This window comes from Chlorocebus sabaeus, chromosome 22 (assembly GCF_047675955.1).
Source record: "Chlorocebus sabaeus isolate Y175 chromosome 22, mChlSab1.0.hap1, whole genome shotgun sequence".
NCBI lineage: Eukaryota > Metazoa > Chordata > Mammalia > Primates > Cercopithecidae > Chlorocebus > Chlorocebus sabaeus.
This window is the reverse complement of record NC_132925.1, coordinates 51,603,977-51,619,612: the sequence shown is the minus strand read 5'-3', so window position 1 is coordinate 51,619,612 and position 15,636 is coordinate 51,603,977. Positions and strand designations below refer to the sequence as shown.

Sequence of the window (15,636 nt, the reverse complement as noted above, 5' to 3'; positions counted from 1 at the left end):
GGAGGGTCATGGCAAGCGGCCTGGTCACCCTACGTGCATGTGCCCTGGGGCGTGTGGGCACATCACAAAGCTATGGGAGAGGATGGGTCCTGGGGGTGAGGAGGCGGGCACTGGGAGTGCCTGGGGCATGGGATGTGGGGGATAGAGCACAGAGCAGGGTCAGGTAGCGGACAGGGCAGGGCCTCAGAGGACACACCGGGGTCTGTTTCAGACGCAGGGTCTGGGGGCTGGTCTCAACAGGGCACCGACAAGAGCCAGCAGGAGTCTCCCCTGACAGCACAGCCTCAGGGCCTGCAGAGATCTGAGGCTGGGGTAATTATGAACACCTGATTCCTCAGCGCCCCAGCAACAAACTCAAGCAGCCAGCACTCGGGCTCTGGGAGCCTGGGGAGCCAGAGACTGGCTGATGCTGGACTTCCCTAGGGCAGTGGGCTACCCACAAAGGTAAAAGCAGAGAAATACTCACACAGCCGAGCCCGGGATGCAGGGATCCGATCTGTGGGAGAATGTGAAACCAACAAAACGGTGTTCATGTTTCAAAGCCACGCCCAGGTCAATGCTGCAAGTGCCCCTCCCTACACCTCCCCTTGGGCTCCACCCAGCCAGTGTGTGGGGGACCTGCTCTGGCAGAGACCTCTGAGGGGTCCCAGGGGACTCCTGGACCACCCAGGAAAGCCTGCCAGTCTCAGGGGTCCAGAACTCAGCCACTGCACAACCCTGGCCTGCTGGATTATTAAGCGCCTCAGCTCTCTTCAGATTGTAATGCAGAGCCAATAGCTGTTATTCCCAAATATGACAGGAGCCACTTGAAAAAAACCCAAGCCCTGGCTGGCAGAATTCACCAGCCCTGCTGGAAGGGACCACATGGAGTGGGGTGGGTGGGAGTGAGAAGGCCTGGCAGGCAGCCTCGTCCCGGTGGTGCTGGGGCCCACCATGTACCAGGGCCCATGACATACCGGCTTCTTCCCCACAATGAGCTTCTCCACCTTCTGCACCTGGGATACATGGTCCTCATTGGTCTTCAGCTCTCGCTTACGGATCCGTTCATAGATCCCGATCAGCATCTCCCGGGGAATGTCCTCACCATCGTCCACACCTGGGCAGGGGATGCAGCTGGGTATCAGGGTGGGCCCCAGGCTCACTCGATTTACCAGTTTCTAAAGCAAATCAGAGGAGCGAACCTTCCACCAGACCCAACAGAACCAAAGAACTCCCGGGCGGGCCCACAGCAACAGGACATTTTCAGTCAACACAAATTTCCTCAGTCCTCCTACCGGAATGGGCCCAGTACATCTGACCCGGACTAGTAGGTGATGGGTGTCAGGGTCTGAGCCACCTCTAAGCCATGTTCAGAGGGCTTTATAAATGCTACCCTGCTCCATGCTAACCACAGCCCTTCAAAGTAGGTATAATCATCTCCATTCCACAGATGGGAAGACTGAGGCTGAGGTGTGGGGAGGCTGGGGTTTGTTAGTTTGGGTTCCGATGGACCTGGGGCCACATCCTACTTTCACACTTACTAGCTGTGTGACTATAGGCGAGTGCGTCACCCATGCTTGGTGTCCTCCTCTAAAACAGGTTGCCCACAACACAGGCTTGTCATGAGGAAACGAGGGGCGCCTGGGGCATGCCCAGCTCTGCATCTGAGCTGTGAGAGTGCTGCAGTGGCTGCTGTTGCTGGCCCACATCATCCGGGCAGAGACTGGAGGCTGGGCTCTGACCCAGGGCTGCCCTAACCACAAGCACACACCACTTCTTTCTTCCTCCCCACTCTGAAAACTGCTGTGAGCAGAGAAACAGCCTTGTACATGCGGGAAATGCAAACTCGTTTTGCAGTGAGCTCCAGCCTCATCCCTCTGCCAGGCTGCAGTCCAAAGGGCTGCAGGGCTTGGGGAAGACAGACCTCCCACAGATGGCTGGCAGGACAGGAGATGCTCCAACCTGGGGTAGGCAACCTGGCAATGCCTGCCCAAATGACAAGTTCTAGCACCCTCTGGTACACTGACTGCATTTGGGGAACTTATCCCATGGGAAATGAGACACATACAAGGTTATTGCAGCACTGTTTCCAAATGGCAAAAGGCTGGAAGTAACCCGTGTACCCATTAACAGGGCAGTGCTCACCAATCATTCCACATCAGCACAACAGACTACTTACTACGCATCTGTCAGGAACAGTGAAGAAGGCCACAGTAAAGCACATGGGTCATTTCTCTTAGATTTAGTAAGTGAGAAAAGCAAGGTGCAAAGTAACAGGGGGTAAAACCGTTCCTGTATATGTGCACTTGCATGAGAGGAGCACAACTAGGGGGCACGGCCAGGAGAAGCCAAAATGGAGGACCTTCAAGGGCAGAGGCTATGCCCTGAGCACACGGGGTAGGGTGGGAGGGAAACTCTGCTAGGCACCTTCCAGTATTTTTTTTCCTCTAAATAGACATTAGTTTTAGAGCAGCTTTAGGTTCTCAGTAAAACTGAGCAGAAGGCAGATTTACCCCCCAACACTCATAGCCACCCCTGCTGTCGCCATCCTCACCAGAGTGCTCCATTGGCACAATGATGAGCCCACACTGATGCATCAGCATTACCCGGGGTCCACGTTTTAGATTAGGGTCCACTCCGGGTGTTGTGATTCTGCGGGTTTGGGCAAACGTAGAACGACCCTTATCTACCACTATAGCACCACGCAAAACAGCGTCACCACTCTAAAAATCCTGATTTCCGCATACCCATCCCCCCTCCCCCAGCTCCTGGCAGCCACTCATCCTTTTCCTGTCTTCATAGTTTTGCCTTTTCCAGAATGTCATAGAGTTGGACTCACATAGCACGCAGCCTGTTCAGACTGGCGTCTTTCACTCAGTGCTACACACTTCAGGTTCCTCCACATCTCTTCATGGTCGATAGCTCACTTCTCTTTCGTGCTGAGCACTATTCCACTGTCTGGAGGCATGCAGTTTATTTATCCCTTCGCCTGCTCAAGGACGTCTGGTGGTTGCCACGTTTTGACAGTTTTGAATAGAGCTGCTATAAGCATCTGTGTACAGGTTTTTCCATGGGCCTAAGTTTTCAGTTCATTTAGGTAAATATCAAGGAGCACAACTGCTGGATCATATTACTTTCCGGCTTTCAAACTATGTGAATATCCATTTAAAAAATAAACTAAAAAATTCAACAACTTTAATAACAAGGAAAGACTCCTGGACTGGCTTCCATGGTGAGCTGCTACTCCTTCACAGTCCTCCAGCCCCCAGGGCTCTCCTGCTGCAGGACCCACCGGACAAACTGGGGTGACCCACTCGAGAGAGGATGTGTGTTGGGGTGGGGATGAGGATATCCCTACAGAAAGAACATGCGCTAGGCACAGAGCACCAGGCTGGTTGCAGGAGTCCAGGGATCTGCCTTGCCTCTGCCATTTCCATGTGACCCTGGGCAGGTCCCTGCCTTCTCTGAGCCCTGATCACCCCTTCTGAAGTATAAGATGAGAAAGAACGTCCTTGGGCTCCAGGCTGAAAAGGGGTGACTTGTCGGCCGGGCGCGGTGGCTCAAGCCTGTAATCCCAGCACTTTGGGAGGCCGAGACGGGCGGATCACGAGGTCAGGAGATCGAGACCATCCTGGCTAACCCGGTGAAAGCCCGTCTCTACTAAAAAAATACAAAAAACTAGCCGGGCGAGATGGTGGGCGCCTGTAGTCCCAGCTACTCGGGAGGCTGAGGCAGGAGAATGGCATAAACCCAGGAGGCGGAGCTTGCAGTGAGTTGAGATTCGGCCACTGCACTCCAGCCTGGGCCACAGAGCGAGACTCCGTCTCAAAAAAAAAAAAAAAAAAAGGGTGACTTGGTGGGGACAGTCCAGGCTTGGGAGACAGAACCTGCAGCTCCCTCCTTGGGAATGGGGTGCTCAGCCCCTTCCACGGGAAGTGGGGAGGCTCCTGCCACCCTGTCATCCAGACAGCTGGCAGGACTGGGTGCAACCATGGACAGGAACCACAGAGCCACTGCCATGGGGGTATGGACTGGCCACCACCTGGCTCAGTAGCCCTGCCCCGCCAATCCTTCTCTGCTCTAGGCCAGTCGTTTCTGGTTCCTCCTGTTATTTCTCATCCAGCACATTCCAGATGACATGCAGGAGGGTCTAAAGTAAGGAAAAAAAAAAACACCTGTTTGGGCATGGTGGCTCTAGCCTTTAATCCCAGCACTTTGGGAGGGCAAGGTGGGAGGATCACTTGAGGCCAAGGGGTTCAAGACCAGCCTGGACAACATAGTGAGACCCTACCTCTAGAAAAAACAAAAATTAAAAATTAGCCAGGCATGGCAGTCCGCGCCTGTGGTCCCAGCTACCTGGCAGGCTGAGGCAGGACGATCTCTTGAGCCTGGGACGTCAAGGCTGAAGTGAGACATGATTGCACCACTGCACTCCAGCCTGCGTGACAAAGGAAGACCGTGTCTAAACAATCAGAGACCCTCAAACTGTCCCTGGGCTGCCAGAGGGACCTCTAAATATAAATAAATAAATTAATTAATTAAAACAAATCAGAGACCCTCAAACTCCCCCTGGGCTGCCGACAGCATGCAGCACACAGCTGGCTTTCCTGGAGGTGATGAGTGGCCAGCCTGCATTAGGTGTAACGTGGGAGTCTGTGAATCCCAGAAACAGGCTCGGCCCCATGAGAAGGGAGGCTCAGGGTGAGAGAGGCCCTGGGTGGATGTAGAGGAGGCCCCGGCCTCCTGGCTGCTGCTTGGACACCTGGGCCTGGGAGTGCATCTGTTGTACCATCAAAGTGTCCACTGGTGGCTCTCAGGAGCTCTCAAGATGCCTTGGTTCCCAGGAACTACAGACTTGATGGACTTGGGGCCTGATGCCCCTCAGACCTTGCAAGAGGCCACATGCAGTGACAGCAGGGTGCAGGGAATGGCTGTCCATGAGCTCTAAGCCATGCCCCAGCCTGCTCAGCATCCCTTCCTGCCTCCCAAGGGAGGTGGCAGAACCACTCAGGTCTTAGAGTCTAGCTCAGGTGCCATCTACCTGTGGTCTCTGCTGCCTGGGGATCCTGCCACAGTGGCACCCACCACCAGGAGAACGGGAGGGCACCTAAAGACCCTGGAGTGGAGCTGGAGCTGCTCCCTGGACAGTGACCCTGTCCAAGGAGAAGGGACGGCAGAACTACTGTTGAATAAACTAAGAATGAACAGCTTTGTCAGTTCCACATGCTCTTAGAGCCAGGCTGGACTCACACTGGCTCTTCTTTGCTTTTATAAACAGTGACACCCTTTCCAAGGAACCCTCAGTCCCTGTCCTTTCAACCCACCCTCAGCTCTTGCAGCCAGGGTTCCCACACGGACTGAAGGATGCAGTGCCTTCCTCCTTCCTTCCAAGGGCCTCGGGGCACACAAGGGACACACTGGGCTGGCACGGAGCTGCCTGGGGGAAGGTCACGGCCTTTTAGCTCCTTTCCCGTCTCTGATCACGCAAGGAGGCCTCGCTTCCCGCAGACCCTGCACCCATACCTCCCAGCACATGCCCACCTCCCAGGGGACAGGGAGTCGGGTCTGTACTCCAGCGCCAGCAGTGGGAAGCCGCACTGGCTAGAACTCAGCAGCATTGCTTTCTTTTCATTGCATTTATTTTTATAATTACTTTCTACATTTGGCAAATGCTACTCATTCTCCATTTACAGTAGTGATATCAAGTCCCCTTTTAAAATATATACTTTTAGGTAAAGACACACAGAAAAAGGCTAGTTTCATCCTTCAAGAGCAAGCTAACAGTGTCACCTTCTCCGTGAGGAAGGTTTCCCAACACCTCGAGACCCCGGCCTGTGTCGTGCAACCTGTGTCCCACAGGGCCTCCTCTAAGGCAGTGCTCTTCCCAGTCATCTGTGCTGTGCTCCCCAAAGGTCCCTCCATGCCAGACCCTGGATGCTGGAGCCCAGCTCCCCAGCTGGAGGCTGCCTCATGTCCCTGTCTGCCCTTACACCTGGGGAGGGCCTGGCTGGGGCAGGTGCTGAAGCAAGTCTGTGGTTGGCTGACCGCCCAGGACAGCTCACCTCGGAGGTTCTTGATGAAGTCCTCCAGCTTCATTTTCCGCTCGGGCTTGACATTGGGGCTGTACATGTCGGTGTTCAGCAGGATGATGGCGAAGGCCAGGATGAAAATGGTGTCTGGGTTCCGGAACTGCCGCACCACCCCGGGGTTGCAGATGCAGTAGCGCTGGCTGCAGGCCGGGAGGGAGGGTGTCAGGGCCATGGCGCAGCAAGTGACATGGCCCCTCTCTCACCAGCTGAGGCTGTCACGTACTGCTGAGCCTCAGTTCCTGCTTCTGGTGAGCGAGGATCACGCCTGCCTGTCGGAGGTGGCCCTGACTACTCACTCGCCCTCCTTTCTCTACTGCAGTCCCTCCTACCCTGGATTATAGCCGGGCACACAGCCGTCCTGGGGAGGACTGCATTTCCCAGCTCCCAGGAGCTCAGAGTAGCCACACCACCACATTCGGCCCATGGGATGTGAACAGATGTGATGTGAGTGCCTGTAAGGCTGGGCCCCTCTTCCCGCTGCCTGCAATGGGGACGTCACAGTGGGTGTCAGGCCTGCCCTCCGGGACCCTGAGGAGAAAGCAGCCCGGGCCACCTTCACACCAGCTCAGAGGGAGAAACACCTCGCCTTGTCTCAGCCATGGCTACTGAGGGGCCTCAGGTTCAACAGCTGTGGACAAGAACACCCCCCTGCCTTGGAATCCGCCCGCTTGCCGCTCCCACTGCCACTCCAGGGGCCCCTCCACTGCTGACCTCGTGGAGGGGCAGGTGACAAGAGGCAGGGACAGAGTAGAGGAGTAGAGGAGCCAAGCAAAGTACCAGGACTGAGGCTCAGGAGCCCAGCTTAGTGCCCTCCCTTCCAGGAAGCCGTCCTGGAAAGAAGCAGGTGCATGCTGCCTCCTGCCAGGGCCCTGGGGTTGTCCTCCCTCTGTGTCCTCAATCCTCCTGGCCCCACCACCAGTGCAGAGCCCAGAGGGCTGGGTCAGCAGCTGACCTGTGCTGCCCACACCCAGCATCGAACATGCAGGCTCCTACACAGCCAGTCTGCACGTGATCCCAGAATGGATGACTGTGTAGTGACCTCGAGCTCACTGTTGTGTCAGGAACTGGCTAAGTGTGCCCACATGTCCTGTGTCAGTTCATCCTTGCACCCCTTTGTAGGATATGTGCTATTGTTATTCAACTTCACAGGTGAAGAAATGAGGCACAGAGAAGTTAAGAAACCAGCACAGGGCCACATAGCCAGTAAGTGGTGGAGTCGGTGACTGAACCAGGCGTCTGGCTGTCTGGCTAGTGCTCTGAGTCACTGTGCGGCTCCTCGTGAATGAGCAAGTGAATGACTAGATAGATGGACTTGTGGATGAATGCAGAGCTCGGGGGGAACTGGAGGAAGAGCATTCAGAATCCCGATTTGAACAGACAGAATCCTAGCAGTCGCAATCATAACCTCTTCCAACTTCAGTTTCCTCATCTTCACAATCAGAATAATTGGTACAGTCTCCTCCACCTCCACCACCTCACAATGGCTGAAAGGAGCCCTACACAGTGCCTGGAATGTAGACTGGGCCACTACGGTCACCCCCAAAGCAACATTCAGGGACACCTGGCCCTGTCTAGGGATGGTGGGGATGCAGTCTTTGGTCCATCTTCGGGCCCTGAAGCTGGGGACACCATCCTCCCCCGATGCAGCACCCCCAGCCAGCCTGGGCCCCACCTGAACGCCTCGATGAGCCGCTCCACTTTCTGAGCCTCCCCTTGGACACGGATGTGCGCCTGGAATTTCCTGAGGGCTTCGTCCAGCTCCATGGTAGAGAAGTCCATCTCATCCACCACGCAGCTGGAATAGAGACAGACAGCCCCACATGAGCACCCCTTGCAGGTGTGACACACCCAGCCCACACCCAGGTGGTGGTGCCTGGAGCCCAGGGAACGGGCTGCCTCCTGGTAGGGAGGGCCCCTGCTGGACTCCAACCAATCAGCTAAGAGCCCTCAGAATGCAGCAAAAAGACATCCAGGCTTCTGGGGAGCCGTGAAGCCCCTGGAACTGTAGGGAAGCGTGTGTGCCTATATTTATGTGGGCAGTTTTCCCAGCGGGGCAGAGCATATGGTTATCTGGATCAAAGCCCTTCCCAAGAGACAAGCAATTTTTTTTTTTTATGAGACGGAATCTCGTTCGTCACCCAGGCTGGAGTGTAGTGGCGCGATCTCGGCTCACTGCAAGCTCTGCCTCCCAGGTTCACGCCATTCTCCTGCCTCAGCCTCCCCAGTAGCTGGGACTACAGGCGCCCGCCACCACGCCCGGCTAATTTTTTGTATTTTTATAGAGATGGGGTTTCACCGTGTTAGCCAGGATGGTCTCGATCTCCTGACCTCGTGATCTGCCTGCCTTGGCCTCCCAAAGTGCTGGGATTACAGGTGTGAGCCACCACGCCCGGCCGAGACAAGCATTTTTAAGCATAGCCCTCACCAGGCACACAGTGGATGCTACGGTGAGTCTCTTCTCCTTCTGCATGGGGTCGGGGAGTTCACTGCCATTTTCACAGTGAAGAAAGGGTGCCCAGGGTGTTGACTTTCAGAATAAGCCCTTGTGGGGAGAGTATTGGGGTGGTGGGCTGGGTTTTGCAGGTGCTTTTCCAGGGACTTGAAAGGGCCATGCACCCTCATCTGCAGGGGAGTGCCTGGAGGGGCGGCTGATGAATGGTTTCTACATTCTTCCCATGGCTCTGCCCCTGGCACACCCTTCCAGTCCCTCCTATGGTGACCCTGGAACAGAGAAGATGGGGTGTGCACCAGGAGCCCTGGGGCAGGCTCCAGCTTCTGGCCTAGCTCCCTAATGACGCTGCAGTCACTCCCATGGGGCAGAGGCCTGGCCACACAGGGCCTGACCCCTCTCCCAGGGCCATCCCCACATGGGGCGATGCAGCTGCTCCCACCCTCCTCTGGGCGCTCAAGGCCTCCTGGGGCAACAGCCTTGGAGGTGGCTTCAGAGCAGTGGGGAGAGGGCAAGCAGGGAGCAGGCAGGAGGATTTGCTGAGCAGCAGGAGCAGCAGCCCTGCAGATGCCTGGTGTGGTGGCCCGGGGGAGCCAGCCACTTCCTGAGGCCACTGCTATTTTCTGAATGAGGAGAACAATATGCGGATTTCCTAAGGACCAGGAACCGGTTTGGAGCAGGAATGGCTGCAGGGGATGGGGGCTGGAGCTGGGCATTCACCAAGGAGCTCATCCTCGGACCTTTCCTCATGCTTGCTTCAAAGAGGGGAGAGGGCAGTAGCCACCCTAACAATACAGCAGGCTTCTCCAGGTGCTGAGCAGGGAGAAAGATGCCCGGCCTGTGCATGCTTGGCCGACCAAGGACACAGACATTCTGCTGGTGCCTGCCATGTGCTGGCCACATTTAGCCTCCTGGGTGTGGGGCGGGACTACATGAGTGCCTGTGTGTGTGAGTCCGTGTATGTGGGGGTGTGTGCCCAGGCCAGCCCCTCCCACTCTGAGCCTTGGTTTCCCCACCCATGAGACAAAAGGGGCGACGGCACCCGCTGCCTCCTAGGGAAGCAGCAGAGACCGCAGGCGCACTGGCCAGCCCCAGGGAACGTGAGGCCTCGTGCTCCAGGGGCTGCTGTTCCCGGGCACCTGCTCCCTAGCCCTCGCTGGTCCCCTCGGCTGCACATGGGCAGGGCTGGGCGGCTAGAAGGGACTGCCTCTGGATGGCCAACACTTCACCCTGCTCTGAATGCTCTTCCTGGCCCACCCTTCTGGCTCAGGGAGTTGGGAATCCATTTTTCAGAAGGCTTTCAAGTAGCTGAGAATGTTGTGCTCACCAGCTCTCTAAGCTGGGGGGAGCTGTGGAATCAGGAGGTGGGGGTAGGACACACAGCCCAAATATTCCAGCCAGGAGAATAAGGCAGGGGCAGAGTGTGGCACAGGCCGCCCACAGGGAGGCAGGTCACTTGATCCAGCTCCCGACCGCTCTCCCCAGGGGCGAGTCAGGAGCAGACAGGGCATGCAGTCCATGCAGGAGGTGCCCTGACCTCCAGCTGCCTGCTCCTGCCAGCCCTGCCATGAGAGGCTGCAGGAACGTGGGTCACTGAGGGCTGTGATGCTTGGTGCCAGGTTGGATAAACCGTGCTTAGGGACAGAGGGGAGGAGGGGCCGAGGGTACCTGAAAGAAGGTGGGTGGACAGGCAGTGGGGTCCACATGTGGGATGGTGCGTTGGAGGGCAGGTGCCCACCTGCATGCTGTACAGATGTGGGGTATCTGCATGTGTGTGTCTAGGAGTTAGAAAGAGAGAAGGGGGTGCCCAGCACATGTCCCAGCAAGTAGGGTGGGGCTGACCCTGTGTGTGCCCATGCGTAACACAGGGTGCATGATGGCGCGTGTGGAATCAAGTCCCACTCCCGCCACAGAACTCACTCGAGCACGTCGCGGTTGAACTGCTTCTGCCGGTTGCCCAGGAACTCGCCGATCATTTGCCGGCTTAGGCCCTTGCGCTGCAGCAGGAAGTGGGCCACCCCGACGGGCGTGTCGGGCACAAAGCCACGCTCGATGAGGTACTGGACTCCCTTCTCAGGCTTCCTGGGGTAGGATGAGAGGCACACTCAGCCCCAGCTGCCCGGCTGCCAGCCAGGCATCTGGAGGGGATCTCCGCTCAGTGGACAGTTGACATTCTCCCTCCCTGCCCACCTGCACCGGCCCTCATCCCTGTAGGCATTCAGGGGTCTCTAGTTCCATCTCCTGCCTGGGTGGGAACTCAAGAGCCCAGGCTGGCACCGGAAGACCCTGGGCTCCAGGCATCCTGCCCGGTCCCAAACCCAAATGTGGGGGACCTGGTACAAACGCCTTCACTTAGACTCGCCCAGACCTTGTACAAAGAATGGGCTGGGCTGGCTGCAGGGGTGCTTCTGTGAGTGCTGGAGATGGACCATCACTCCCCTGCCCTGCCTGCAGCTCCTTCTCGGCTGCCCGGTACTGGCCCCAAATGCCCGCACACGCATTCAGAACCGGGTTCCCCGTCCGGCCCAAATCTCTGCTCCCCTCAGCGTGAAAGCCGCCATGCCAGGCTGCTCTTCTGAGCAGACTGGAACCCTCTGTCTGCCAATGGGTAATAAAGAACAGCAACCACAGCACCTGCGGGGAGCAATTGCTCTGTGCCGCCGCTGTTGAGGCGCCCTGTGCACACTAATTCATTCAAATCCCACTCCGGGAGGTCAGCACTCTGGTTACCTGCGGTGCTCAGGAGCCCAGACTCGGGAGCCTGACAGCCATACGACCTTTCAGGGGTCCTGGTTTCCCCCGTTGTAAACACTGAGGAAGTAGTCAGATGCCTGCAATGACGCACTCAGTAATGATGAAGGTGCAGAGAGGCAGCGTTTCTAGCTGGAGGTCACAGTGCCAGTGGCAGGGCTGGCCCTGCAGGGCTGAGTGTGTCCACTGGAGACCGGACTCCCAGAGCATGGATCATTCCACTGGTTCAAGCCTCTCGGTGCCCAAGCTATGTGCAGAACCAGGCCAGGGCAGGGATGTGCATGGTGCACATGTGTCATGGACTGATGGGGCCTAGCGCCAGGCCAGAGCACTCCTGGTCTGCACCTGGCCAGGTGCCTGTAGGGCCAGGCAGGCTGTGGGGACACGGCACTGACCCTGCTGCTCACACCAACCCTGGGAGCAGGCCCTGCCTCCCTGCGGCACTCCGGCCGTGTGAGCCCTGGCAGGCCCCTTCTCCCTTAGGGCCTCAGATGTCCTGCCCATCTTGTGGTAGGTCTCTTGCTTGGCTGACCTGGCAGGGTGGTCCTGGTGGTCAAAGGAGAGAGATTGGGCCAGGCGTGGTGGCTCACACCTGTAATTCCAGCACTTTGGGAAGCTGAAGCAGGTGGATCACCTGAGGTCGGGAGTTCCAGACCAGCCTGGCCAACATGGTGAAATCCCATCTCTACTAAAAATCCAAAATTAGCCAGGCGTGGTGGCACATGCCTGTAATCCCAGCTACTCAGGAGGCTGAGGCAGGAGAATCATTTGAACTCGGCAGGCATAAGTTACAGTGAGCTGAGATTGTACCACTGCACTCCAGCCCAGGCGACAGAGCAAGACTCTGTCTCAAAAAAAACAAAAACCACAACAACAACAACAAAAAAACAGAGAGGCTGGTGTGAGAGGGCTTTGAAGATGGCCACACATGTGACCCTAGAGGATGGGTGTTCTCCATGGAGTTTGCCAGGTCACTCTGGGAGCTGTATGGAGCCATCAGGCCAGACTGGCTCCATGTCCCCTTGGCCCAAGCCCTCAGAGTCACCGACAGCTGTCAAGTGGTTGGGGACACAGGGACATGTGTTTCCTCAAGAGTCCATGAGGGGTCTAGTGTGGCTTGGGCCCTTGGGCCTCCTTGCCTCATGGCACACCCAGAACCCGTGCTGGGGCATAATCGGCCAGGTCATCCCCTAAATGGGGGGCCAGGCCTGACCCCTTGCCCCAGCAGGTAGAGGTCCGCATTCTTCTGTCCCCAGGGTTGGGGGAATGGAGATGAAAGCCGGTGTCCACCCGCCCCATAACCGCACAGCTCCTGGCTGACAACAGCGCCCTGTGGACACTGTATTTCCACGTGCAAGTGAAAGGAAGCCTCCTGGCTGCAAGGTGACCCTGCTATTTTTACCCTAGGACGGCCACACCCATAAGCTTGTCCCCAGGAGTGTGGCAGGGAGCAACCACTAGCTAGCTTGGTCCTGGCACAGAAGTGGTAATGGAGTGGCCCCGTTCCTACCTGTCCCAGGGACCCAGGACGGAAGGACCAGCATTTCACTGTTCACAAGATCACATGCCTCGCTATGCTTTGGGGGTCTCCAACCAAGAACTGCTCCAATGCCCCAGGCCTCTACAGCCACGGCCAGAGCAGATTCAGGGTCCTCACCATCCTGCTCCATGCCAGCCCCAGCCCACACCCTTCTCTCCCTCCCTCAGCTTCCAGGTGAGGGGTTGCCATGGCTCACCTACAGTTGGGTTTTCTTTGGCCCACACACTGTTAACAAAAAGAATTCTAGTTAGTTGCCAGTATTTAAAAACTGGAAGAGTGCACAAAAAATCTGGATTTCTGGCTTCTGAAAAATCAGACCTTCTGGCATCCCTGGGCCTTTGCTCCCTGGCCCCCATGGCAGTGACTGTGGGAGTTGGGCTGGGCTATCCCCACCCCCTGCTGCCTGGTCCCTTCCCCACACAGGTGCATGCTCTGACTCCACCCAGGCTGTCTGGTCCCTCCAGGCCACTGCTGTAGTGACCAGGTCCAGGCCCAGCTGGGTCCCGCCTTGTCACTTCCCCGGGCAGCAGCTGCTCTTTTTTTTTTGCCTCCATCCACCCTCTGGTGTCGATATGCCACATCCAGGGACTTCCAGGACAAGGCTCCTTGGCCCTGGAGGTACTCAGAGCACAAAGGGAAGAGGGGAAGGCGCTGTGGGAAGTGGGCATGCGAGCTCTTCAGGATTAGGTGAGCACCATGTGTCTGCTGGGCCAGGCACCTCTTGGCGAACACCGGCTGGGAGTAAGTCATGGGCCCCTGTGGGTACAGTTGAGAGGCCTAGTCTGGGCAGGGGGCAGGGGACAGAGACTGAGGGATCAGGCAATTTTCTGGGAAGAGGTGACAGTGAGGACAAAGGCCCTGAGGTGGGTGGGGAAATCGGAGAGGCTATTCCAGGGCTGAGCACAGGGACCCCGGGGGAAGGCAAAGGGGGCAGTGGGCCGGCGGGCAGACCACACTGTGCTGCAGGCCATGGAGAGGGGTCTGGCTTTCTCTCGAGTGGGCTGAGAAGCCCCGGCGTGCTGTGAAAAGGGTGGTGATGGGGGTCCTAAGTCCACATGGGCGATGCCATGCTGAGGAGATCGCGGGCCAGGGCCCAGCTGGCAGCTGAGTGAGGGGGGCTCCTGTGGGCACCCAGCCATGCTGCAGCAGAGGTGGGAGGGGACTGGGTCGAGGACACAGTCTGAGGGCAGAGGTGTCGATATTTGCTGATGGATCTGGGTGGGGGGTGGCCGAGGTGGGGACAGTGGGGGTAGGAACAAGAAGGACAAGGAGCAGTGAGTCCAGGATGGCATCAGCTTTTAGCCTGAACCTAGTGCAGGGCATGGATTCCACCCAGCAGGCCTCAAGGGCGATACGGCAGAAGTGAGGATGCTCAGTGAGGAGGCCTGGGCCAGTGATGAGGAGCTCGCCACTCACCTGAGGGGAACTGGGGAGGAGCTGCAGCTGGACAGCCAGGGCCAGCTCCAGGGTGGGGCTGGGAGTCCCCCCAAGGCTCCCTACAGGAGGGACAGGTCCTCAACAGCCTCCCTGACAGCAGATGGCCGGGGCACTGGGCATTTACTGGTGGGAATCCCCTGCTATCTAGACCTTGCTACCCTCCCCTACTTCTAGCCTGTGTAATGAAGCCCTTCCTTCCCCAATCTGTCCTTGGTGGCCTTGCTGGGTAGTGAGTTCTCCATCTACTCGCACCCCACCTCAGAGAGCTCCACGAGGTCTGCCAAGCATCACACAGGCCAAAGGTGGGCCGTTGGTGTGGCCTCGGACCCCCACCGCCTCCTCTTGCAGCAGGACTTTACTTTCCCGCCTGCCCTGGGGAGAGGGCTGCAGGACATGCTTCAGCCACTGAACTGCGAGCTGAGGGGTCTGTGTCACTTCAAGGGGGAAGCTGTGCGGTCCCCTATGGACACCCACCGCCTTCATTCATTCCACAAACATTTGTCAAGTACCTACCCTGGCCAGGTGCTATGCTAGCACAGTTATGGTCCCCATCCTCAAAAAACATGCTTTCTAGTTAGAGAGGGATATAGAAGTAGATAAAGTCCAAGAATATGCTACAGTACAAGCATCAGGGGCATGGCTGGGAGAGCCAAGAAGCCCGTACTTCGGTCTCAGCTCCACTTCTGGCTGGGCGACCCAGGGTGAGTAACTTAGCCTCTCTCTCTCTCTGTAAAATGGGGATGACAACAGTTCACACGACAGAGTTACTGTGAAGAATCCATGAGTTCGTACTCGTAAAGCACCATGCCTCAGGCCTCAGAAACCATTTCAGGCTTCACAGCTGGAAGAAGAGGCCTGGGCTGGAAGAACCCACCCAGGGTGATGCCACAGAAAGCTGGGATGACATTGACTTCAGCTGGAAGGGGCAGAAGGATGGGCAGGAAAGCCCGCCCTGACGAGATGGCACTGAGCCTGGGCAGGTCCCTGGTGGAGGGAACAGCCAATGCAAAAACTTTGACAGGTAACAAAATGCAGGCACAGAAGGGTCAAAAAACTGGCTCCAGCAAGATGAAGGGTGCTGCGACTTATAATCCATGCTTCTGCCCCAGAAGTCCCTAAAAAGTCCCTCTACCCTCCGGAAGCCCTTCCTGCTGCTGAAAATCCAGTCTGTCCAACTCTACAGTCACCCATCCCCACAGTCCCTCTGTGTACACCCGTTACTCTTTCTTTAGCTCTTCTTGGTTCCACCCTGTAAGGATCCAGCATTAACAGGTGCTGCCTGTAACATTCTCACCATCTATACCTGACCCACCTGTGTACCCCTGGCCCTGCTGCCCTCTAAAATGCCCCAGCAGGCAGTGTTGTCAGAGGCTTCTGACTCCATCCCTGCT

At 57.2% G+C, this 15,636-nt stretch overlaps 1 protein-coding gene across 11 annotated transcripts in view; it reads right to left on the bottom strand.

The window, feature by feature from the left end:
• IQSEC1 (IQ motif and Sec7 domain ArfGEF 1) overlaps positions 1 to 15,636 on the bottom strand; it is a 391,698-nt gene that overhangs the window by 17,443 nt on the left and 358,619 nt on the right. For all 11 annotated transcript variants that reach the window (XM_038003508.2, XM_007985283.3, XM_038003511.2 and 8 more), the window contains 5 exons: positions 10,438 to 10,599; positions 7,741 to 7,863; positions 6,042 to 6,208; positions 957 to 1,096; positions 467 to 496 (listed from right to left, as the gene is read on the bottom strand). In XM_038003508.2, coding sequence (XP_037859436.1) covers positions 467 to 496; positions 957 to 1,096; positions 6,042 to 6,208; positions 7,741 to 7,863; positions 10,438 to 10,599 — 622 coding nt within the window. The remainder of the gene's footprint in view (positions 1 to 466; positions 497 to 956; positions 1,097 to 6,041; positions 6,209 to 7,740; positions 7,864 to 10,437; positions 10,600 to 15,636) is intronic.